General features: G+C 35.7%; 5 protein-coding genes and 2 pseudogenes across 12 annotated transcripts; 4 read left to right on the top strand and 3 right to left on the bottom strand.

Moving 5' to 3' along the window:
- Positions 1-208: 208 nt before the first annotated feature.
- Positions 209-2,526, top strand: LOC104717015 (ADP-ribosylation factor 1). The gene is made up of 7 exons (XM_087470096.1): positions 209-510; positions 636-674; positions 775-837; positions 1,339-1,469; positions 1,866-1,913; positions 2,066-2,196; positions 2,282-2,526. Exons 1-7 carry the CDS (start codon positions 408-410, stop codon positions 2,313-2,315), a joined length of 549 nt encoding a protein of 182 aa, XP_087326222.1. The 5' UTR covers positions 209-407; the 3' UTR covers positions 2,316-2,526.
- Positions 2,527-2,893: 367 nt separating this feature from the next.
- Positions 2,894-4,705, top strand: LOC104717013 (SEC1 family transport protein SLY1-like; annotated as a pseudogene). The gene is made up of 2 exons (XR_015568956.1): positions 2,894-3,038; positions 3,133-4,705. The product of XR_015568956.1 is annotated as an SEC1 family transport protein SLY1-like (transcript).
- On the bottom strand, positions 4,692-7,960 carry LOC104717014 (putative protein phosphatase 2C 59). The gene is made up of 9 exons (XM_010434519.2): positions 7,717-7,960; positions 7,303-7,520; positions 6,727-6,854; positions 6,306-6,404; positions 6,044-6,202; positions 5,700-5,786; positions 5,533-5,624; positions 5,254-5,328; positions 4,692-5,142 (listed from the first exon to the last, which is right to left on the bottom strand). The coding sequence occupies exons 2-9, from the start codon at positions 7,380-7,382 to the stop codon at positions 4,942-4,944; spliced, it is 921 nt and encodes a 306-aa protein (XP_010432821.1). The 5' UTR covers positions 7,383-7,520; positions 7,717-7,960; the 3' UTR covers positions 4,692-4,941.
- A 788-nt stretch (positions 7,961-8,748) lies between these two features.
- On the bottom strand, positions 8,749-9,442 carry LOC104720028 (peroxidase 46 pseudogene; annotated as a pseudogene).
- A 71-nt stretch (positions 9,443-9,513) lies between these two features.
- On the bottom strand, positions 9,514-11,800 carry LOC104720027 (lariat debranching enzyme). Of its 6 annotated transcripts, none has more exons than XM_087470091.1 (8): positions 11,473-11,797; positions 11,260-11,394; positions 10,898-11,091; positions 10,634-10,816; positions 10,429-10,547; positions 10,205-10,329; positions 9,968-10,087; positions 9,514-9,816 (listed from the first exon to the last, which is right to left on the bottom strand). In XM_087470091.1, exons 3-8 carry the CDS (start codon positions 11,009-11,011, stop codon positions 9,728-9,730), a joined length of 750 nt encoding a protein of 249 aa, XP_087326217.1. In that variant the 5' UTR covers positions 11,012-11,091; positions 11,260-11,394; positions 11,473-11,797; the 3' UTR covers positions 9,514-9,727. The 6 variants fall into 6 exon arrangements, with proteins under 6 accessions (XP_087326217.1, XP_087326218.1, XP_087326220.1 ...); XM_087470092.1 differs by having other exon boundaries at positions 11,508-11,795; XM_087470094.1 differs by having other exon boundaries at positions 10,429-10,528; positions 11,508-11,790.
- A 3,838-nt stretch (positions 11,801-15,638) lies between these two features.
- On the top strand, positions 15,639-18,739 carry LOC104717012 (monogalactosyldiacylglycerol synthase 1, chloroplastic). Of its 2 annotated transcripts, none has more exons than XM_010434516.3 (8): positions 15,639-16,613; positions 16,862-17,034; positions 17,236-17,397; positions 17,487-17,628; positions 17,714-17,938; positions 18,026-18,088; positions 18,229-18,303; positions 18,388-18,739. In XM_010434516.3, exons 1-8 carry the CDS (start codon positions 16,086-16,088, stop codon positions 18,622-18,624), a joined length of 1,605 nt encoding a protein of 534 aa, XP_010432818.1. In that variant the 5' UTR covers positions 15,639-16,085; the 3' UTR covers positions 18,625-18,739. The 2 variants fall into 2 exon arrangements, with proteins under 2 accessions (XP_010432818.1, XP_087326215.1); XM_087470089.1 differs by having other exon boundaries at positions 15,934-16,613; positions 16,849-17,034.
- A 1,107-nt stretch (positions 18,740-19,846) lies between these two features.
- On the top strand, positions 19,847-21,592 carry LOC104717011 (putative diphthine methyl ester synthase). Its single transcript, XM_010434514.3, has 4 exons — positions 19,847-20,015; positions 20,220-20,398; positions 20,498-20,622; positions 20,768-21,592. Exons 2-4 carry the CDS (start codon positions 20,249-20,251, stop codon positions 21,312-21,314), a joined length of 822 nt encoding a protein of 273 aa, XP_010432816.2. The 5' UTR covers positions 19,847-20,015; positions 20,220-20,248; the 3' UTR covers positions 21,315-21,592.
- Positions 21,593-22,856: the final 1,264 nt, after the last annotated feature.

Genomic DNA, 22,856 nt, shown 5'->3' with positions numbered 1-22,856 from the left:
TGCCCACTAGCAAAATTTTCATAATAAATTATGCTGATTAGTCAAGTTATGAGGGATTTTTCCAGTGCAAAAGCTAAGTGGGGAAGTCAAATTGCACAAGAAATCAAATTACTCCCGATCTCTGCATAATAATAATAAAAAAAAACATTATGTGATTTTTCCTTTTAAAGAAATCACTAAAACCAATACCCATATATTGGGCTCAGATGATATAGTTTGGCCCATATATGAACCCGCTAGCTGATTCAGAGGGTTTAAGAAATTGCTAAAATCTCGGAACTATTGATTCTCTCTCGTCTTCCTCCGACTGCTCTTCTTCTCCTTCTCTGTGAAGAGAGAGCTCGATGGTCCAAGAGACGAATCTCTCTTAGATCGTATGATCTGATCCCGATCAGAAGAATAGGAAGATGGGAATCGTGTTCACGAGACTGTTCTCATCCGTGTTTGGAAACAAAGAAGCTCGTATCCTCGTCCTCGGTCTCGACAATGCTGGAAAAACCACTATCCTCTGTAAACCATTCTCTCTGAATCTAAACTCACAACTGAGAGCATAGATGATTAATTGGCTAGGGTTTTTGATTCGGACGTTTTTGTGTTGAGTTGCGTTTTTTTGTTTTGGTGGCTGTGTTTTCCAGATCGGCTTCAAATGGGAGAGGTGGTCTCCACGATTCCGAGTATGATATTTCTCTCGATTTTATCCTCAATGGATGAAACTTTGTACGCAGCTGATTTGATTTTCATGTTTGTCAATTTTGCTTTTGTTCTGATTTGCAGCTATTGGATTTAATGTTGAGACTGTGCAGTACAACAATATCAAGTTTCAGGTCTGGGATTTAGGTACGTTTCCAATTCCCTGTATTTGCGGTATTAAAACGTTATATTATGATGCATTGCCCTCAGAACGGTTTTTGGTATACAGAGAAGGGAGACATATATTGTATAGGCATTAATTTGGTCTTGATCAAAGCGTGTTCTTGTGGATCCAGTTAGTCTTCTTTAGTGTTGACTAGTATATTTTTAAGGTCAAGTGATTGAGTAATCACATGATAGCAGATCTAACTCTAATGACACTTTGAGAAACTAGAACATTGTACGTATATGGAAAGATGGTAACACGATGTCCATGATTTCAACCTCTAAATCATCATCTAACATTCCGATGAATAGCTGTGACATGTGTTTAAGAGTCTGCTTTTTCGAAAAATGAGTTAGAAAAGGTTCCAGAACATTTTTGCGTGATTTTAGGAGAGTCTTACTTTGGTCACGACATACCACAGTTCTTTTAATGTATGTAGTTGATTCGTTGGAGAATGATTAACTAGAATTTCTTGTGAGCAGGTGGACAAACGAGCATCAGGCCATATTGGAGATGCTACTTCCCAAATACACAAGCAGTGATTTATGTTGTTGATTCAAGTGATACAGATAGAATCGGAGTGGCGAAGGAGGAGTTCCATGCAATTTTGGAGGTAAACAACTGCTTAAGTTTTGTCTTCCGATGTAATTGGTTTATTACTCTCTTGATAGGTGAGGGAAACAATTTCACGGTGGTAGCTCTAATGGAAACTGTTGTAGATGCTATAAATCTTGCTACTCAATGTTCTTAGAATGTCAGACAGCCTTGTGCTAGTCACTGCTAGATGACACCACACTTGAGATCTCTCTGTTTAGTACCTGATGGGAAAAGCCAAAGCCGGTGTAGTCATAATTAGACATTCTTGGAAGGGAACTAGTGATTGTGACTTTCTGCTATACAGATTTTTGTGTCTCATTTCAGAACTGCTCTTGTGCAAGTTTTGATTTTGGCCTCTAGAGAATGCTTTTATCACTGAGACTTAACTCGTGTTTTGGAACCTTATTTACAGGAAGAGGAATTGAAAGGTGCAATGGTTCTTATATTTGCAAACAAGCAGGTTAGTAAAAATCTCAAGCTGTTTACCTCACCGCCATGTTGTATAAATTCACCAAGACCACTGTTCAATCTGTACCTCATAGAGAGAATCCGTACGACATGTGTTTGGTTTTGCATATATGTAATGACAGTTCTGGTAATGTTATATAACAGGATCTACCAGGTGCACTCGATGATGCAGCTGTGACGGAGGCCTTGGAGTTGCACAAGATAAAGAGCCGTCAATGGGCAATCTTCAAAACTTGTGCTGTGAAAGGCGAAGGACTTTTCGAGGGCTTAGACTGGTAAGCAAGCACACCGAGAAATAATAGTCCCAGAAAGTTTTTTTGTTTAGCAAAGCTCTCATATATGCTTCTTCTTCCCCTTCAGGTTGAGTAATACCTTGAAATCAGGGAGTGGCTAACATCATCTCTCACCACGAAAAGTAGCAGTGTGTAATCATCTTCCCTAGTGCTAGTTTTGTACTCTTGGTGCAAAGAATTGGTAGCTTATCAATTATAGACACTATCTAGCTCAATACCGACCTTGTGAGCATTTTTAACTCGTTATACACAAACCCATAAGGATTACAAAAGTACACCTTATTTCGTATTGTTCTGCTTTCTTTCTCTAAACTTGAGTGCTCTTTCATTCAGAATCGGAGATTGTATCATTTCCTAGCTAATACCTCGTTTTCCAGTAGACAAATTATTATTTTCACATTGGTGTACTCGCTGGGACGTACGTAAATATTTTTAGTCACACTTGTTTTGAGAAGCTAGAATGATCGTATTCAATTAGCTATTTTCGAGGTGAGTCATATCATTATCATCATCTATCATTAGCTTAATCTAAAAGTTAAAAGCATAATCCGATATTGGTTAATCTTCAATCTTTCAGTTTTGGGCCTTGAAGGGATTTAGCCCAGTTGATTATCTTAGACATTTATTTACTGTTATGCCATCGACTTCAATTGTATGAACTTTGGTATCAATAGAGACAGAGATAATACGATCAACCGAACTCTTTCTCCCCCACATTCTCTAATTCTACTGTTAAAATACACAATCTGGGATTATCAGAATTTTCACTAAACACATTTCCTGGAACAACTCCATGGCTCTCAATCTCCGCCACAAACAGATGGGTAACTTTTATTTTTTTGCTCTTCAAGTTTTGCATGGTCTCAATTTTTTTGGTAGATGCTTTATACGTTTGATTTCGCATCCTGTTTTTTGCAGAATGTGTAATCCGGATGCTGAACCTAAACCAACCTCTGAATCCAAACGAGGAATGTTACAAAGCCCTGATCTACGACGGTTTCGGTGAGAAGATCATCGCTCCACTGATGCAAGTGAAAGATCTTCTTAAACAAGGCGGCGTTACACTTCCCTTGCGCATCGATAAAAAAGTACGATCACCTGTTCCTGATGCAGCAGCCGTCTACTTTATCCAACCATCTCCGTCCAATATCGATAAAATCATCGCTGATGCTTCCAGATCTCTCTACCATACCTATCACCTCAATTTCTCGTCTCGTATCCCTCGTCCTCTCCTCGAGAATCTAGCTTCGGGGACTCTGAAGAACTCAGGTTCCGTTGCGAGATTCGCGTCGGTGCATGATCAGTATCTGGAGTTTGTGACTTTGGAAGATAACATGTTTTCGCTTGCTCAGGACTCTGTTTATCTTCAGTTGAATGATCCATCAGCTGGAGATAGAGAGATCGAGGAGATTATTGAAAAGGTCTCTAATGGGTTATTCTGTGTATTGACAACGCTTGGTGTGGTTCCTGTGATACGATGTCCTCGTGGTGGACCAGCGGAGATGGTTGCTTCTTCGTTGGATCAGAAACTTAGGGATCAGCTTCAGTCCAAGAACAATCTGTTTACCGAAGGTGGTGGAGGCGGTTTCATGAGTTCGTTTCAGCGGCCTTTGTTGTGTATTTTCGATAGGAACTTTGAACTCTCTGTTGGGATACAGCATGACTTCAGATACAGGCCTCTTGTTCATGATGTTTTGGGTCTAAAGCTCAACAGATTGAAATTGCCAGGGGAAAAGAAGGAAGCGTTTGTAGACAGTTCAGATCCGTTCTGGTCAGCAAATGGTTCTTTAGAGTTTCCTGAAGTCGCTTTGGAGATTGAAACTCAGCTGAACAAGTATAAGAAAGACGTGGAAGAGGTTAATAGGAGAACCGGAGGTGGTGCGAGGGGTATTGCAGAGTTTGATGGGACTGATTTGATTGGGAACACTAAGCATCTGATGAATGCTGTGAACTCACTTCCTGTGTTGACTGAGAGGAAGCAGGTGATTGACAAGCACACTAACATCGCCACTGCGCTCCTAGGAGAGATGGTAATAGCTATTACCATTAGAGTTTCGAAGTCAGGATCTAATGGTAATAGCTATGTGAAGGGGCCTTTCAAAGAAGCCATTGTTTTCATGATTGGTGGAGGTAACTACAGAGTATAGCAGTTTGCAGGAGCTCTGGCACCGACAGGAGATGGCTAAGAACATTATATACGGAGCCACAGAGATCCTTACTGGAACTGAGCTTGTTGAGCAGCTCGCGGTGTTGGGACAGAAGATGGGACTGAGATAGAGAAGATAAAAAGGATTTTAAGGTTGAATATTAGTCCAGGCAGGCGCATTGATTGGTTAGTCTGGTGTTGTTGGGTGGCAGTTGCAACTTTTGTTTTTACTATTTTATTGTACTCGTTTTTACCTAATATTTTATTCATTTAAAAATTTGATTGATATCAATGTTGTAAAAGCAGGTATATATATCCATGAAACCACAAATTTCTCAGACAAAAGGTAGAATGAATCAGAACTTGTACTAATACACTTATTCTATGTTTCGCTACATGCCCAATTAACAAATGTATAACAAGTAACAACAACAAAAGATATAACACGACACAGAAAAAAACGTTCGTGTGCGAGTTTTGTCTGTATATTCTTGAAAACCTTCGACTTTTCTATAACAATATATAATCTCCCAGATTCACCTGTTTTGAGATCACCGAATGGACGTTACCAATGTGAAAAACTAGGTTGATGAGTCCGGAATGATACCATGATCGACTGGGACACTGTTGCTGCTGGAACCTATTCCTCCTGCTTGGTCTGAAAAGAAACGTACGACGACACAAGTTATGTTGTCTGCACTTCCTCTTTGGTAAGCTTCCATCATCAGTCTCTCTGCACCTTCCTCGGGATCTTCTATCGTCTTGATCATACCTACGGCTTCCTGAAAATAAGATTTGAGCAGAGATCGGATGGGTTTTCAAGTCTGAAGATTGGGAATGCTAGAAAGAGGAAATTTTAGTAGGGAAGCTTAGAAATCAAACGATAGTTCTACCTCGTTAGATACGACGTCCCAGAGACCATCACTTGCAAGAATGAGAAACTCGAGAGAGCTATCAACTTTTTCCTCCTGAAATTTCATGTAAGCTAATGAGTGAACGAGGGAAGATTGTTGAAGTTATTTTCGAAAAATAGTGTATGAGGTAACACAAAATAGCCACTTTGTTACCCCATCGCTAACTTAATCAAACCAAATGCAGGTTTAAGTTAAATTTGTCATAACAAGGTGTAATTTTTTAATATATGGGAGGAGATTTTGGCGCAAAGTCAATACCTGTATCTCCGGATCAGCAACAACATACTGCTTCAGCAACCTATCGCCAAATGCACGAGAAACAGCAAGAACTCCACCAACTCTCCATGTTCCTTTTAGCATAATTCCAATTAAGCAATTGATATATACTCAAATAAGAAGAGAAGTTCCACTAAATGTTTTCTTACCAGCCCACATGACAAATCCTCCTGCATCCTCAATTCTTTGGCGCTCGTCACTTTGATCAGGCTTGTGATCTCGGGATACAGCAATAGCTTTGACAAAAGAGTCAAATTAGTATCATACAAAACTGAGCGACTTATTGCAAATTTCATATTCAAGTGCTATCATGTGATTATAACTATGAGGGGTAAGTTATGACTCGATGACCTACATATACTGTTTGACAGACTATCATTTTATGTTTCCCTTTGGACTTCTTAACATTCAACCCCTAATGGCTTGGTCATACTGGATGCAATGTGTAATCGACAAAGCAGGAACATTTGGAATAAAAATGAACAAGCATTACCATTGCCACCTCTGCATATAACAGCTCTAGAGTCCCCTACATTTGCAACAAGTAAACGGTCACCAACTAAGATGGCTGTTGACGCTGTTGAACCAGCATCTCTGTTCTGACTATTTTCTGATTTAAGAAACTCTGAGTCTGTTTGGTTGTATGCATCAGCTGAAATAAGAAACAAGGAAAAAATCAGAAGGACAAATAAGGCAACTTGCTGGGTCTAAATGTAATTAATTATCTGGCTAACAAGATAATAAGTGAAAATAACCTATAGCTGCTGTGGTATCAGAGATGAACTTTGGATGCCTGATCAGGTTACTGAACAGATTTTGCTTCACATATTCAGCTGCACGTGCACCTCCATGACCTGGATATAAACATTAGCTACATCAGTATATTGACCTCTTTAGAGCACCTTAACATGTAAAAAAAATAAGTAAAGACGATAAATGCTTAAGGCTATTATTTGATTAATAGACGTTCACGAATTAAGGTTCCAATGTATCAAGAGAAACAGAACCTTACTAAATCTCCAGTTTACCATATGAAAACTCAGAACTTATATGTCTAATTCTACATAATGATAAGTGGTACACAATTCTCCATATGCTAGAAAGTACTGGAAATTGTTACATGCAAGATATAGTCAGTAACACATTAGTTTCTGTAAATCAGAGAGACATGTATACCGTCAAAGACACCAAAGAGACCAACTATTTCGCCATCAACGCCATCGATTCTAGTCTCATAGAAGTCCTCCATTGAAGATCTTTTACCAGGAGAGCTTGCATATCCATAGCTGAACTTCCCGTTTTGACTGCATATATATATAAGTTTATGAATGTCATCACATTACAACCTATCTGTACAATAAAAACTGACAGCAGCAACATCTACAGTGACATTTCTTGGGAAAATGACAATGCCTTAAACATATATATATATATATAATCACACATATAAATTGAAGTCTTATATACGAAGAAGGTGTTCTGCTTTTGAGATAGAAAGAATCAAATCAGAAGGATAATAAAAACTAGACAGAAGAAGGTAGATTGCTAGGACATTATTATTCTCTTGAGTTATTTCCAACATAAGAGAGATGTAAGACATTACGAAGAAACTCCTCTATCCACCTAAGAGAAAGATGTCTAAATGTTCCAATCTAGATTAACTGAAACACAGCTCCAAAAGCAACTTAAATAAAATACTAAGAAGAGCACAGAAACGATTAAAGTGGGACAAAGGAGTAAAAGAGATCAAACCTGAGTCCGCCGCCGCTAACAGATCCATCGTCAGCGTGAACCTGGCTCGAAGATGACAATACAGAATTGAGATATCCCATAACTCCTCAGAAATGCCCCCCCCCCCCCCCCTCCAAAAACACCGAAAGCCTTCTTCTTGTCTTGATCGGAGCAAAACAAAATTACAAATACAATTCTAAAGCTGATTCAGCTTCCTTTTACTATCCACCAATCAAACCCTAACAAATATGTCACCAGACAAATTAACAAAGACGAAATCGAGTCATGCTTGTGAATTATAAAAAGCCAGAACACGACTTTAAAATGACCAGATTGAACACAAATTTAAGAGCAGATAAAATTGAAAATGGCAAATGGACTGAGTACGATGAGATCGAAGAGATGACGAATTAGGGGGAGTAGTTTTGAGCGTACCTGACGAAGAAGAAGAAGAAGAAAGAGATGAACAAATACAGCAGATTTAAGACCCGACAAAAATTAGGGATTCGTCTCCAATATAGCTCTCTCTCTCTCTGGTCTTCGTTTTGAAAAATAAAATGACGAAGAAGAAGAAGCTGATTCCTCCATTTGTATCATATCGTCATTATTATATCCTTTTCTTTTTTTTTCTTCTCGTTATTAGCAATTAAGAATAATTAAAATTAAGTATCCTAATTATGAGAGAAATAAATAAGTATATATTTATATTGTCATAGTATAAAGGAAATAAAAAAATCTCGTGTGGGGGCCTAATTGTGTGCCTTAAAAAGATGACTAATTAATTAATATTCCTTGAGGGGGTGGTTTTGTCAACTTTACTGTGTAACCAAGTCAGAATGAATCAACCGTCCTTCTCACCAGATTTTGACAGGTGGTATTCACATGCAGATGCGATTGATGATGTTCTACGATTTCTTCTCACGTCCCTCTGTTGTTGTACTGTGTGTGAGTCAATCATGTACTACTGTACTCACTATTTATTATTATTACCCCTTCCTCACTGCGTAGCGACATGCAACAAGTACAACCAACCTTCACACCGAGCCACACTAGTCACTTGTAAAACATTTTATTTCGCTTTCTTTCTTGCTCCTCATACAATTTTCTAAAATTTACCTTATCAATCTATACTACTAAAATGAAACACTTTTTCAAGGTAAAAATAAAACATGTAAATATATGACATAATACATGCGGGTCCGGATCTAGTTAAAATAGTTCACTGAAAACTAATTTGTCGTCGATAATGATGGTTTAGTTCCAGTCTTTAAATTATTAGTTTCCATCTCGTTACTCGAAAAATCGGAAAATGTGTTCCCATTTTTATACGCAACTTTAGAACGAGCAACATTCAACAAATAAATTCGTTAACAAAACATGTACGTCTAATCAAGAGGAAATTAGTTGTCGAGAGATACTTACTCTTTCTAAATTACCGGAGTTTCATTGGTTCAGCCAGAAATGTTTCTAATTAACGGAAGAACATGTACGTCTAATCTCACCATCTTCACCAACTCTCACACCAACCATACTCAGCTTCACAAACGACTCACTCCATCTCTGAAAAAAGCTTTCCTCATCACTCGCCAGTGCCTCCACCATCTTCCTCGTTCGATCATCCTCCATCAGCGCAGAATCCGTTTGGAACAAACCCTTGTGCGTCTCCAGATTCCTATAGTACTGATTATCGAATGTCGAAGATGTCTCTGGATCGTTGCTCACCGTCAGTGACGACGATTCTGAGGACGAACATTTGTTCATTAGTGTCTCTGCGTATGACTTGTCGAGAGACGCGTCGATTAGCTCGAAACTCCCTTTTGAGTCTCGTTTAAATCTTCCATTGAATGCGTTGCAATGCGACGCCCCAATCGTGTGTGCTCCTGAACCTTTTGAGTTTGCAAGGACTGTTTCGTCCAGGTAACACACACGATTATTTATTATCACGATAACCGCAAGCACCTGCTTGCGCTTATTTGATGTTTGCAAGGACTGTTTCGGTTATCGTGATAATAAATAGTATATGTTCACTGCGCAGTTTGCATTTGATGTTTGTGTCAGAGAAAGAAAAATAGTTGAGGTGATGAAGTTAAGTCAACGTAATTGAATGAAGAATCATTGATGGTCGTGTTCAGTTGAATCCAACATTTCGAGCATAATCCATGGTTCCGACATACTGTCCCTATGGTTTTTGTCGGTGAGTATTCCCAAGAAAATGCATGCAAAGACAACTTCTGGAAGAAAAAGTGATCCTACTTTCTTGAATAATGGATGAACATTGGTTTGTCTTCGATACAATTTTTTATGATTTACTTTTCTTTAATAATGCAAATAAAAAAAACTGATATTCTAATCACAAATCTCCACTAATGTGTTTGTTATCCAGGTTGACGATTAAGCAGACAGATATTAGCAAAAGAACAGGATTCTGACCACTGGAATGGAAGATTCATGTCTCATCCTCTTTTGCTTTCTCCATCTCTTCTATTTCATCAATGTCATCAATTGGGATTTCTTCGCTATCATATGTCGGAAGATCTGCAATACACAACATGACATGTTTGATTCTTGACATTGGACCAAATATCTTTTGCCATTGGCGCTTGATGCATTTAGGGAAACTTCATAGAATGTGTCTAGATAGTATCGCAACCAAAAACCTCATCAACAAAGAAAGCCATGATCATACCTGATGGAGCCAGTGAAGCAGGGATATCGGTTCTTTCCCCTGTTACTGGTGATGAATCAAGGAGATATGGGAGACCAAGGAGCTCTAACAAAGACAGCGTTTGGGGATTCTGTGGGATCTCTACATAATTCCACAAGAATAATACACTTTTAATCGATTATCCGTATACTTTACATCCTAGTAGATCTCGTCGGTGTTCTTCAACAATATTTTACATAATGCTACACATTAACTTACCAGGTATGGGATCAAAGATACGTTGTGATGGGACTGTCCTTGCAAACTCAAAAGGTTTAAAATGCCTTTCTTCTAACTTCTTCCTCACCCATTCACGGCTCTCTTGTATATCCATTCCAGCAGCGCTATTGTCTCAAAACAATACGTAAGTAGGAGTAGAAAGATAAATGGAAGAAACATAAACATAACATATCTTGGTAGGTAGCTTTTTTCAGACGGTATACCTGAAGTTTAGGTATCTCTTTGTTAGCGGGAAAATGGAATTGAACTTTCGTGTTATTGCTAGCCACTCTTCGTCGTATAGGATCTCAAAAGGTCCAGGATCTGATTCGATTTCAATAATCTAATGAACATCCTAAGAAATTATAAGATATCCATTTTTTTGTGGCACAAGAACAAAGCATAAGGTGGACATGAAGGAATTAGAACCTGTAAAAACTTTTTCCCTGGTACGCATTTATCAAGGGCCAGAAACTTTGTCACTGAGGCATCGTTCCCGTGTTGAACAGCAGCAGCAAATTTGCAGTGTAAGTGAGCTGAAAACCAATACCGAGGCTTCAGTTTTTCCAGCAGTAGAGCCGCTGGTTTACTTCCAAGAGTTCTCTCCTCGATCTGTAATTAAATTTGGTCAAATCCATTGCAAAGATCTCAAAACCAAAATGAAGAAGTAGAATCATTCTCCCAAAGTTTTACCTCTTGACGGAAGTATGGTTTTTGCCGCATAAGTGCTTCAGAGTCTCCATAATCAGTAATTCCAACAGGCCAATCATGTGAGAGAAATATATCAAGCGGCTCTTCAAGTTGCATCAACTTCTGGACATCATACTCACGAACATGATAGACCGATTTGATGGTGCTCTCATTATATGGTGGCCGCTCAAAGTGTCCTACTCACAAAAATGACTGATTTCACTTTACCAAACTAAAAAGTTTCCTAAACTGGACATTTCCAACAGCCTAAGAAGCACAAGAACGAATCTTTCACAATTTAAGAAGCAGAACCTAATGGGATAACAATATTGTTTTTTCAGGAAAGAAAAGTAAAGATTGATTACCTGAAAATCGCCGCAGCAGAGGAGGAGATCGACTTTAGTGTTGTGAAACTGTTCATGATGTTGAATTTTCTTGTACACATTGTCAAGGTCTCCGTGCATACAACCTTCAATTGCAATCTTCATCTTCTCTTTGCTCTGAACAAATTAGTTATTCAGAGAGTGATTGCATTATCAAACACAAGCAAAGCACTTTGAAACTAAGATCAAACATACAATTTCATGCCCAGATTCAATTTTCAATTCCGTACAGTATAATTTTACGTGGAACGAACAAAGAATTAGTGGGTTTGTTCCTGAATAAAGCTGCTGCAAAGGACCAAGAAGCAGACGAATTGAGTAGAAGAAGAAGAAGAAGAAGAAGAAGCGGGGATTTAGGGTTTGTTTTTTTTGAGAATTAAAAGTGAGAAGAAGAAGAAGAAGCACAGAACGTCATCGTTTTGAATAGATTTAACAAACCACGTCGTTTTCCGAACAGAACAATCAGAGGCGGGTGAAAGAGAGCTATCCACGGCGGAGGGAAGTTTACCCGGCGGCCGGCGTTATACTTATTGGAAGATAACTTAATAACGAAATATAATTGGGATGGGCCTATTCCTTTATTGGGCTCATGAACCCACTAAATATTTTAATCGTTTTATACCTTTTACTTATTACCGCGATTTTTTTTTTTTTTTTTTGTGTTGTAGTACTTTGCTTTCTTGCTGGCAAAATATGTTGATATGATTTAATAATAATAGAAAACGTTAATATAATTAATTTATCATTTTTTCCTCCAATTAAGAACTAAAATTTAATCAAACTTGGGACATAACTGCACGTATAAGACCAGTATCGTTCGGAATCTCCTAGATCTTCTTCATAGTATTCATTTTCTCCAACAATGTAAATCATATTCGTATTGGTAAGAACATTGGCATCATAACACACGACAACTTTCTTTTCTTCTTCGATGAAGAAACACATCCTTTTCGAAAACCCACCTCCATTTAGTACTAGTTGTAATCTCATGGGCACTGTAAAGAACTTACTCCATGATACGACATTGGATTTAATTTGATTTGTCACCCATATTCGTATTTCGAATATGTCAAAAGAATGCATGAATGCCAAATGCTTTTCTTCTCTGAAAGTTGATATTGCGATAACATCACGGTCGGAACACTCAAATGCAAATTCAAACGTTTAAATCTCTCTGTCGTGAAATTAAAACTTAATAAAATATTTTTTGTATCCTTAGCAATCCAATAAGTATTTCCTTTTAAAAGCATACCACGAGAGTATAGAAACCAACGATGTCCCATGACATTAACAGTCCTCCGTGAATTTGAGTTGAACTCATAGATTCTCAACTCAACTGTTTCAGTATTTTGATAGTAGAAACTTGGAAAACTCAAGATTTTGTAACACTGACATGATGTAGTTTTTCCGTAACCAAACGCATAGTTCTTGTAACCGAACGCATAGTTCTTGTGCATATCATTAACATTTATCGGTTTGATATTCCTGATTTGTCTTGTGCAAGGATTCCAAACTACAAGTTCAGTGTCATCCTCCATAACGCATAATAGTAAACCATCGCAATGATATATTTTAAATATATCAATATCTGAATTACTATGGGAATCAATTAGGGTAAGCTTACTTGAAGCCAAAATAGATCGATCAGCAACGTTGCTTTGAATCCTATTGAAATTAACGCTGATTAAAGAAACCCTAAAATTTTTCAGCATCACAAACATAAAGTTCTTTGCAGCCTTACTGACGTGTTTGTTGATGAATTATTTTTCATTAAACAACTCATTCCAACGTTTACAAGTAGATCGCAATAGTTTCAAATTCATAGCCGGCACTCTTGAAAGTATCTCTTCTACCATATCTTCCGGAAGATCGGGCATCACCATTTTTTTGTGATCTCCCAAGGAAAAAAATGGTATAGAGTAAAGGTTAATGTTTTAAGTCTCACACACATTTGCCCATTATTATATATAGCTAAGAGTTATATTACGTTGCTCAAAAAAAAATTGTCTTTTAATATTTTTCTAAAAAAGTATTACTCATAATGGTGTGATACATTAATGAAATTTAAATATTTGACAGATTTCTACTAAAACTTGATTATGAATTTTATGTGTGTCTGAAAGTTAGATTCACTTATATTGAAAATATGCATATATTTTCTTGTTTAAAATAGTATATTATTTCATACAAATAAATAAAATGGCTAACTAAGAAAATTAATATTTTACTAATATCACAAAAGAAGAGGTAAATCTTACATTAATTGAATTAATCATTTTAGAATATGAATCTTTATCAAAATGTTTTTTTTTGGTTATCATCAAATCTTTATCAATATGAATATTATTCTTATCAATAAAGTTTTTTAGAGTTTAACAAAATCATTAAAAGTGAATAAGTAAAAGATTGTTAAAGATTGCTTCAAAGTTTTGTTGATTAGTTTACTAAAATCTTGTAAAGTGTTCCAAACAATCAATGTATTTTTGTGATACTTTCCATGACTTTATTTTGTAAAAAAAGTGTCTAAAATCATGAACCAATAACATAATAATTGAACTCATTAACAATCCTAGATTCTTTTGTTTTAGTTGAATAACACAAAACTTTTAATGACTTTATAAAAGTCTGAATCCAATAACCCAAATTTGTTAAAATTTTAAATGTTTTTTACAAATCACAAACTAATAACACTAAACTTTAACAGAGTTTAACAAAACCTGATTTAATAATAACAGATTTTACATAACATTTACAAACTCTAAAACTCTATTAAAATCTCAAACCAATAACCCCCACTTAATGTCAAGTTAATTTGAAAATATAATCGGTATGTAAATTATGTATACGGATATACCGTTTGCATATATAGGCATTCCAACCATAACGATTTATATATGAGTTTCATAAATAGTTCTTGTTTGTTGTTTTCCTTGAAAAGTTGAAATATGTGAAATGAAACGAACGAATGTGAGGAGATCGATCCTAGATTTGCACCTTTTTATTTGTTAGAACTTTGAATAACCTAAGTCAGGTTCATCGTAGTTTCCTTGTAAAACACTAATTGTGTAAGGATTTAATTTAATAAAGTAATAACGCATGTGAAAGGCATGCATCGCCATCTTTTAGTTTTCACACGATGCGAGCCTTTTCTTGTTCTTTTAATTAATTTGGTCGGACGTACTAATTAACGAATTCTATTCCACAACGAGTTCTTTCAACTTTTTGTCCTCTCTAATCTAACCTTATTTTTTAAAACAAAATAATTATTATATTTGAGTATCTCAAATTTAACTTTTAACAAATCAAAAGTATCTCAAGATTCTACTAGTATAAGATTAAGATAGAGAAACGAGTGGATAACTGGAAGCATAAAACACATGGGCAGCACAAAGCCAACATTGACTCTTAAGTTTTTGAAAATTTGTTAAATGCAAATAACTCGTCTGAATCGAATTGTAGTATATATATATATATATATATATGTAACTCTTTTCTTCGTTATTTCTCTCGTCAACGGGGTTATAAGTTAGTATATATATGTTGAAAAACAAGAATCGTTGTTTTACGTAAAAGATGTATTGCTGTTTAAAAAATCACTTTACCAACCATATAGCTTCCGCTTGGTCTTCGATGCAAAATCAATCCAACGCCCTATAGTTTTACACTAGGGAACATTCCAAAGAGAATGAACCTCAAACTCTCATATTCGAAACTTATTATGAGCCCAAGGCACAAAATCTATTAATCTATTATTATATAAAACCTATTGCAAACTCATAGTTTTAACTATTTCAATGAAAACAAAAACTTTAATATACAAAACAAAAAAATAAAAAAATGGAACACTTCCCCTCTGTTAGAGAGTGGTATTGGATTCTAACTTATGAAGATTTTTGAAGAGTTCAACAAAATCATTAAAAGTGAATAAATGAAAGATTGTTAAAGAGTTTTGTTGATTAGTTTTCTAAAATCTTGTAAAGTTCTCCAAACAATCCTGTATTTTTATGATATTTTTATGACTTTATTTTGTAAAGAAAATGTCTAAAATTATGAACCAATAACATAATAGTTGAACTCATTAACAATCCTAAATTATTTTATTTTAATTGAGTAACAAACATAAAACTTTTAATGACTTTATAAAAGTCTGAATCTAATAACCCAAATTTGTAAGATTTTAAATGAATTTTTACAAATCATAAACTAATAACACTAAACTTTAATAGAAATTAACAAAATTTTAATTTAATAACAATATATTCTACGTAATATTTAAAATCTTTAAAATTTTATTCAAATCTCAAACCAATAACCTCGAGTTAATCAAGTTTTTAAAGGGTGATAGTGATACCATTACATGTAAGGACCATACGCCTTTTATGTTTTTGGTAAAGAAAAATGTGCTACAATTTCGGAATTAATCTGTCCATTATGCCGACATCCATTTGTAGAAGATAAACTAGGCTACAGAATCTACAAGAAACTCCTATATATTAATGTATGTGTACACGATATTTTCAATTTTAACTTGACAATATATAAAAAATTGGTTTGATTGGGTTACCTTAGTTCTGGTAGAAATCAATTTGCCCATAGAGAGAATATTCGGATAAGTTTTTTTCGGTTTAGGCCAAAAAGACAAGAAAAACTCTCCCCAATCGTATTCGTCCTGAATCAATCCATCCCCCCACTCTGCTCTCTTCTTAAAAATCCTATCTTTTTCGTGGCGCTCCAATCTCTCTCCTCTCCCTCTGCATCTCTCTCCGTTTGATCATTCATGGCTATTTGAATCTCTCAAATCAAAAAATATGCAAAACCCTTCAACGGTAACCAGTGATTCAGCAGCTCCGGTCTTTGATTTCTTCCCACGGCTGAGAGGTTTAGCCTCTGTTAATCGATCTCCGTGTTCCAATTCAGATGGGTACGCTCTCTCGTCGTCCAATGCCTTGTACTTCAATGGCTTCAGGACTTTACCAACCCGAAGGACGGGGAAAACCCTAGCTTCCCTTAGCTTGAACACTAAGAGCAGTGCCGGTTCGAGCCTGCGTAGGTTTATCAGCGAATTCAATAGCTTTATTAGGTTTCACTGCGATAAGGTCGTCCCGGAGACCTTTGCCTCTGTTGGAGGAGTTGGGTTGTCGAGCGATGAGAATGGTGGGGTTAGGGTAGATGCGAGTAATGAGGTTTTGGGTGAGGAGGGCTTGCCGTTGAATGGTGTTGAAGCTGATCGGCCGAAGAAAGTTTTGATTTTGATGAGTGATACTGGTGGTGGTCACAGAGCTTCTGCTGAAGCCATTAAAGCTGCTTTTAATCAGGAGTTTGGTGATGAGTACCAGGTTCGTCTCTACATTTCCAATTTTGATTCATTGATTTCACTTTTGAGTATTTTTACAAATTGTTGTTACAATTCTGAAGTATCTGTTTGGCTGGCTAAGAGGAAATTTAAGCATTTAGATGTTTGGTTCATGTAAGTAGATGAGTATGAAACTGACTTTAAATTCAGTCTGGTTCTTGGGCTTGGGTGCTTTTTAAGTAGTGTGAGTCATTGTTGATTTTGTTCCATTCATTAAGAGTGCTTGCGCAGGTGTTTATTACGGATTTGTGGACAGATCATACGCCCTGGCCGTTCAACCAGCTTCCCCGGAGCTATAATTTTCTGGTGAAACATGGAACTCTGTGGAAAATGACTTATTATGGTACAGCTCCACGCGTTATTCATCAATCTAATTTTGCAGCAACTTCGACTTTTATTGCCAGGTGAGGATTAAGGTCTATAGTTTGGAATAAGTCATTTGTCTGTTCCAACTTTGACTATAAGAAGAATTTTGATAGAGAGTTCTTAAGTGTACCTATGGCATCAAATTTAGCCTATAGCTTTCCTTGGTCTTTGCTTCTCTTATGGAATTCAATCTTGTCATTTTATTGTCGATTCTGATACCGTTGTTTTAAATCTTACAGGGAAATCGCCCAAGGGCTAATGAAATATCAACCGGACATTATAATCAGTGTTCATCCGTTGATGCAACATGTCCCACTTCGTGTCCTAAGATCAAAAGGCTTGCTTAAGAAAATCGTCTTCACCACAGTTATTACAGACTTAAGCACTTGCCATCCCACATGGTTAGTAATTTTTATCAAATCTTTCATTTGTAAAGGTCTATAGGCTCTTTTGTAAAATAAAGTTACAACATGCTTGTTTTGATGTTTAGGTTTCATAAGCTTGTGACAAGATGTTATTGCCCATCAACAGAAGTGGCAAAAAGGGCGCAAAAGGCAGGACTTGAAACATCACAAATCAAAGTTTACGGCCTTCCTGTTCGACCTTCCTTTGTAAAACCAGTTCGCCCAAAGGTCGGTTTGGAAAGATTCCCTTACTGGCTGGTCTTTGTTACTAAAACATATCCAAATGTAATAGTATCTTTCCGGAAAATCACAGGTTGAACTAAGAAGGGAGCTAGGAATGGATGAGAATCTTCCAGCTGTATTGTTAATGGGCGGAGGAGAAGGGATGGGTCCCATCGAGGCAACAGCAAGAGCACTTGCAGATGCTTTGTATGACGAGAGCCTTGGTGAAGCAGTAGGTCAGGTTCTTGTAATCTGTGGACGGAACAAGAAACTCCAAAGCAAATTAAGTTCCTTAGACTGGAAAATCCCAGTCCAGGTACTCTACACTTCTCACTCTTCATACCAAATCAACATTCTTAGGCACTCTATGTAAGTCGCTGAAAGGATCTTCTTAATCTCATAGGTGAAGGGGTTTATAACGAAAATGGAGGAATGTATGGGTGCCTGTGACTGCATCATAACCAAGGTAAACTGAACAGAACCAAATTCTTATGTTCTTAAAGTGGAGACCTGGATTGAACATTCCTACTCTCTTGTACCTGAAAAACAAGAGTGATCCTAGAACGATTGTTTCTTTATTTATCTTTGTCACTTGGGATTGTGCAGGCTGGTCCAGGCACTATAGCTGAAGCTATGATAAGAGGGCTACCGATAATCTTAAACGGTTACATAGCTGGTCAAGTAAGTTCCACTTTAAAGGCAGAGTCCCATTTCTATGTTAAGTTCAGTTTCTCAATTTTTGGGGGGTTTTGATATCGAGCGCAGGAGGCAGGGAATGTACCGTACGTGGTGGAGAACGGATGTGGGAAATTCTCAAAATCACCAAAAGAGATATCAGAGATCGTAGCGGATTGGTTTGGACCCGCATCAAAAGAGTTGGAGATAATGTCACAGAATGCGTTGAGGCTGGCTAGACCAGAAGCAGTGTTCAAGATAGTGCACGATATGCACGAGCTAGTCCGACAAAAGAATTGTCTACCTCAGCTCTCTTGCACTGCCTAATATATATATATATGTTGTGTAACTCTATTCATTCAATCACCCAAGTCTCAAATCTTACTTCCTTTTTGGTTTCGTAGACAAGAGCGTAATACTAGTATTTTATTTTTGCCCTCAATGCCAACATTACTCGGGGCCGATTACTCACTTTCTAGTAAAGATCAATAATACTCCCTCTGTCTCATATACATATACAGTAAAATCTCTATAAATTAATACTCTATAAATTAATAAACACTATAAATTAATAAATTTTTACTGGTCCCAAGTCGGACTAGTGTAAAAATTAACAATATTCGATAAGATAATAAGATAATAATTTTTTCGAAATCTCCTTATAAAATATGGTCCCAATAATATCATAAATTAATAATTATGTAAATTTATATATATATATGTACTGATATAATAGTGTATGTTTCTCCTAAAGCTCAATTCTATAGAACAATTGTAATGTTGTATTTTCAACCTAAAATAATATCTCTAAAATATTTTATAACATGTCATACAAATAATTAAAATTTAAAGTTTTAATTTTTAATTTTTAGATATGCATCATTTACAATTTGATAATTTGACAGATTATTGAAATAGGAGAATTGATATTATTATTCATAGATTTGAATTTATGTGTCTCATGTGTATAAGTCAATTTGTCTATAATATTTGTAATTTATTGTAAATAGTGCTTTCTAAATATTACAAGTTCAATTCCTAAACCATAAAATTTATAACATCCGAAAGTTTAATCTTATTTTGCTATAGTTGTTCCAATTCATAATTTTTTTAAAAATAAACAATTAAAAATATATCTATAAATTAATAATTATTAATTTACACTATAAAATAATAATTATTAATTTTATAGATAAATTAATATCACTATAAATTAATAAAATGTCTTAGTCCCAACATTATTAATTTATAGAGGTTTTACTGTAGTTAGATGTTTAGGATTTTACACACATATTTCATATAGTTAGATGTTTAGGATTTTACACACATATTAAGACTGAGGAAATATATGATTAATTTTGTTTTCTGATGAACTTTTTATTTTATTTATGATTTTTCATGATTTATTTTTCTGATATTTTTTCACTTTCCCATTTTGTCACTCCATACATTCTACAAAATCAGTAATTATTAAAACAAAAATTTATTAAAAATATTCAGAATATCAATCATAAAGATTATTCTCTAAAACATCAAAAAGTTTTAAAAGTTTTAAACTATGTGAGAGAGAGGGAGTAGTATAAATTAAACTCTCAATTAAACTAAAAAAAAAAAAAAAGACACAAAAAGGGTTTTGACCTTCTTCTTCTTGGCCGCTCGCTGAGGTTTATCGAGTGAGAGAGCCTTAGCTTTCCCAAATTTTCAACGCAATCTATCAGGTAAAGTTCAAATATTTATCCTTCAATTCTATGGATCTGTTGGATTCTTCGATTGTTCACCTACCCACTTTTTTGGTGGAACCAATAGATTTATCTTTTCCTTAGATCTTAAGTTTCTTCTGTTTCTTAAAGTTTTCATATTTCTTGCGTTTCATGTGACTATCTGATTGAGTGATTAATCGTTGTTTGATTACTGTTTGTCAGAGAGGCAGAAGAGAGTAGTAGCAGCAGAGATGTTGTACATTATAGGGTTAGGTTTAGGTGATGAGAAAGACATAACCTTGAGAGGACTCGAAGCTGTTAAGAAATCTCAGAAAGTATACATGGAAGCTTACACTTCTCTTTTGTCCTTTGGTCTCTCTGCTTCTGGTCTTTCCAATCTTGTAAGACTCTCAAAACCCCCCCTTGATTTAGTTAGATTCACTACTTTCCCAATTTTCTGATTTTAAAGCTTATGTTTTTATTTTATTTTGGTTTCTCAGGAAAACTTTTATGGGAAACAAATCATACTTGCTGATAGAGAAATGGTGGAAGAAAAGGCTGGTGATATGATTGAAGAAGCCATTGATAATGATATCGCTTTTCTCGTTGTTGGTGATCCTTTCGGGTACTTAATTCAAGCTTTATCAATCTCTTTGTTATTCAATTTTTATAGCTAATGTAGTTAAAGCAAGATACTACTATGCAGTTTATTTTGGGATATATGTCTGATATAGTTGTTGTTGTTGTTTTGCTGGGAATGCAATTTGCAGAGCTACAACACATAGTGATCTTGTTGTACGAGCTAAGACACTTGGTGTAAAAGTAGAGGTAGTGCACAATGCATCTGTGATGAATGCTGTTGGGGTTTGTGGCCTGCAGCTTTACCATTATGGAGAGACTGTTTCAATCCCGTTCTTCACTGAGACTTGGAGACCTGATAGCTTTTACGAGAAGATCAAGAAGAACCGTTCTCTTGGACTCCACACTCTCTGTCTACTAGATATCCGAGTGAAAGAGCCCACTTTTGAATCTCTTTGCAGAGGAGGGAACAAACAGTATGAACCACCCAGGTATATGACTGTTAATACAGCGATCGAGCAGCTTCTAGAAGTTGAGCAAAAGCATGGGGAATCTGTTTATGGTGAAGACACAGAGTGTGTGGGCTTTGCACGGCTTGGCTCTGAGGACCAGAAGATAGTTGCAGGGACTATGAAGCAACTAGAGAGTGTTAATTTTGGAGCGCCGTTGCATTGTCTTGTGATAGTAGGCAAGACTCATCCCGTGGAAGAAGAGATGTTAGAGTTTTACAAATACTAAAGTGCAGATTAAAAGACCACAGGACTGAAGAAAAGTTGTATCTTTGTTCGCAAAGCTTCAGGGCGGAGCAAGAATGATGAAGATGTTCCTTTGAGCAAGAGATTAAAACTAGGAACACTTTTCTTCATTTTTATTTACTCTTGTAGTTTTGATGTTACATAAGCATAACTATGATGTGACTTCGAATATGAGACACGGGTGGATACTGAAATATTTTTTGGTTTGGTTTAAGGCCGACTTTGTTTCAGAGTTTTGTTTAAGAGAATTTCATTTTGGGATTTATATGGTAACATTTGAGGAACTAAAATCAAAAGAGAACTAGTTTCGGGTTCGTTTTTGTTCGTTCTGGTTCTTGTGGGTCGATTAATTAGTTTGATTTTACCTTCAATTTTTTTTTACTTTAGTATTAAGTAGGATAAACCGGCTAAGTCGTACCCTTACACAACCTGTCCCAACTCCTAAGATTATTATTTGTTGGTCCTTAGAACTGAGAAATTTTTGTAATCAGAATTTTGTAAACATCGGTTTAATCAGAATTTTAATCAAGCAAACATAAAAATAAAATCAAACCCACCAAAATATCAAATTTTAAAAAGTTAATACATAAATGACTTTTTTCAAGTTTAATGTAGAGATCAAAATCCGAGTCTTACTTTTTAAGAAGTTTGGGATGGGGTGGATTCGGGATCTGGTCCTAACGAAAGACCACAGAGTTCAAATTTCAACTCCAAGTCATTTTAAAATTTGACAAGTAAGCCTTTTAACAACAGAGAAGAAAACAAGACTGCATTAGGTGATGCACAAACGATGACGTAGCTGAGGCTGACGAATCATGAATTGCATCACACTACCATTCAAAAAAAGATGCATGCATGGAATGGAATATTATGTTTTGGCTAAAAGTCCCATGACTTCTGATTTTTGAGCAACTAGTCTGTGTAGTTTTTACTTACTTAGCTTACACACATCCCATTTGGTCGTCCATTTTCTATTAGTTCCTGCAATCTATCTAACAAATTTAATTTGTTCCATTTGGTTTTAACTTATAAAATAGCTTGACTCATATCGATCGACTTGAGTCTTTCTTAAAGATATTATATTATAATACTGTGGCTGTTACGCTGAGAAAGTTTAATAGTGTTCCATCGTAAACTATGTAATAGGCAATAGCGTAGATTTTTTTTTTGTTTTTTTCTTTTAAATTCACGTATATATAAATTAAATCTATCATAACAGCTCTTAATAATTTAACCAAAAATTTGTTATATATAGTACTAGTTGACTAAGTAAACCGGTTTAAGATACGAGTTTCAATCAAAGTCGAAGAAAACGATTATTTTTCCTGGAAAAATAAGTGTTTAATTTATCTCCGATATGAAGAAATTATTAGTATACGACGACTAAGAAAACTCAAAATATTATATTATGATTTCAGACGGTGTGTAATCAAATTAATCATTCATAAGTTTCTAATTTTACGTTTAAGTTGGAAGTTGTCTTTTATTTTTTTTCGTTGGACTATTCAAGGATAGTTAGTTTCGT

The sequence above is a fragment of the Camelina sativa genome, chromosome 10, assembly GCF_030686135.1.
Source record: "Camelina sativa cultivar CO46 ecotype springtype chromosome 10, ASM3068613v1".
NCBI lineage: Eukaryota > Viridiplantae > Streptophyta > Magnoliopsida > Brassicales > Brassicaceae > Camelina > Camelina sativa.
This window is presented reverse-complemented; position numbering and strand designations above follow the sequence as displayed.

Bases quoted from the DNA above. Each gene is read 5' to 3' on its own strand.
- LOC104717014 (XM_010434519.2), bottom strand. From the start codon at position 7,382: ATGGGATATCTCAATTCTGTATTGTCATCTTCGAGCCAGGTTCACGCT. The intron at 5,625-5,699 runs GTAAGAAAACAT...TTATGCTAAAAG, and splicing joins AGGATTTGTCATGTGGGCTG to GAACATGGAGAGTTGGTGGA. The intron at 5,143-5,253 runs GTAGAACTATCG...TCTTATTTTCAG, and splicing joins GGGACGTCGTATCTAACGAG to GAAGCCGTAGGTATGATCAA.
- LOC104717012 (XM_010434516.3), top strand. From the start codon at position 16,086: ATGCAAAACCCTTCAACGGTAACCAGTGATTCAGCAGCTCCGGTCTTT. The intron at 17,629-17,713 runs GTCGGTTTGGAA...GGAAAATCACAG, and splicing joins TAAAACCAGTTCGCCCAAAG to GTTGAACTAAGAAGGGAGCT. The intron at 18,089-18,228 runs GTAAACTGAACA...GGGATTGTGCAG, and splicing joins GTGACTGCATCATAACCAAG to GCTGGTCCAGGCACTATAGC.
- LOC104717011 (XM_010434514.3), top strand. From the start codon at position 20,249: ATGTTGTACATTATAGGGTTAGGTTTAGGTGATGAGAAAGACATAACC. The intron at 20,399-20,497 runs GTAAGACTCTCA...TTGGTTTCTCAG, and splicing joins CTTCTGGTCTTTCCAATCTT to GAAAACTTTTATGGGAAACA. The intron at 20,623-20,767 runs GTACTTAATTCA...TGCAATTTGCAG, and splicing joins GTTGTTGGTGATCCTTTCGG to AGCTACAACACATAGTGATC.
- LOC104717015 (XM_087470096.1), top strand. From the start codon at position 408: ATGGGAATCGTGTTCACGAGACTGTTCTCATCCGTGTTTGGAAACAAA. The intron at 511-635 runs GTAAACCATTCT...TGTGTTTTCCAG, and splicing joins TGGAAAAACCACTATCCTCT to ATCGGCTTCAAATGGGAGAG. The intron at 2,197-2,281 runs GTAAGCAAGCAC...CTTCCCCTTCAG, and splicing joins CTTTTCGAGGGCTTAGACTG to GTTGAGTAATACCTTGAAAT.
- LOC104720027 (XM_087470090.1), bottom strand. From the start codon at position 11,011: ATGCAACTTGAAGAGCCGCTTGATATATTTCTCTCACATGATTGGCCT. The intron at 10,548-10,633 runs GTTCTAATTCCT...GATGTTCATTAG, and splicing joins CAGGGAAAAAGTTTTTACAG to ATTATTGAAATCGAATCAGA. The intron at 10,330-10,428 runs GTATACCGTCTG...TTGAGACAATAG, and splicing joins AAGAGATACCTAAACTTCAG to CGCTGCTGGAATGGATATAC.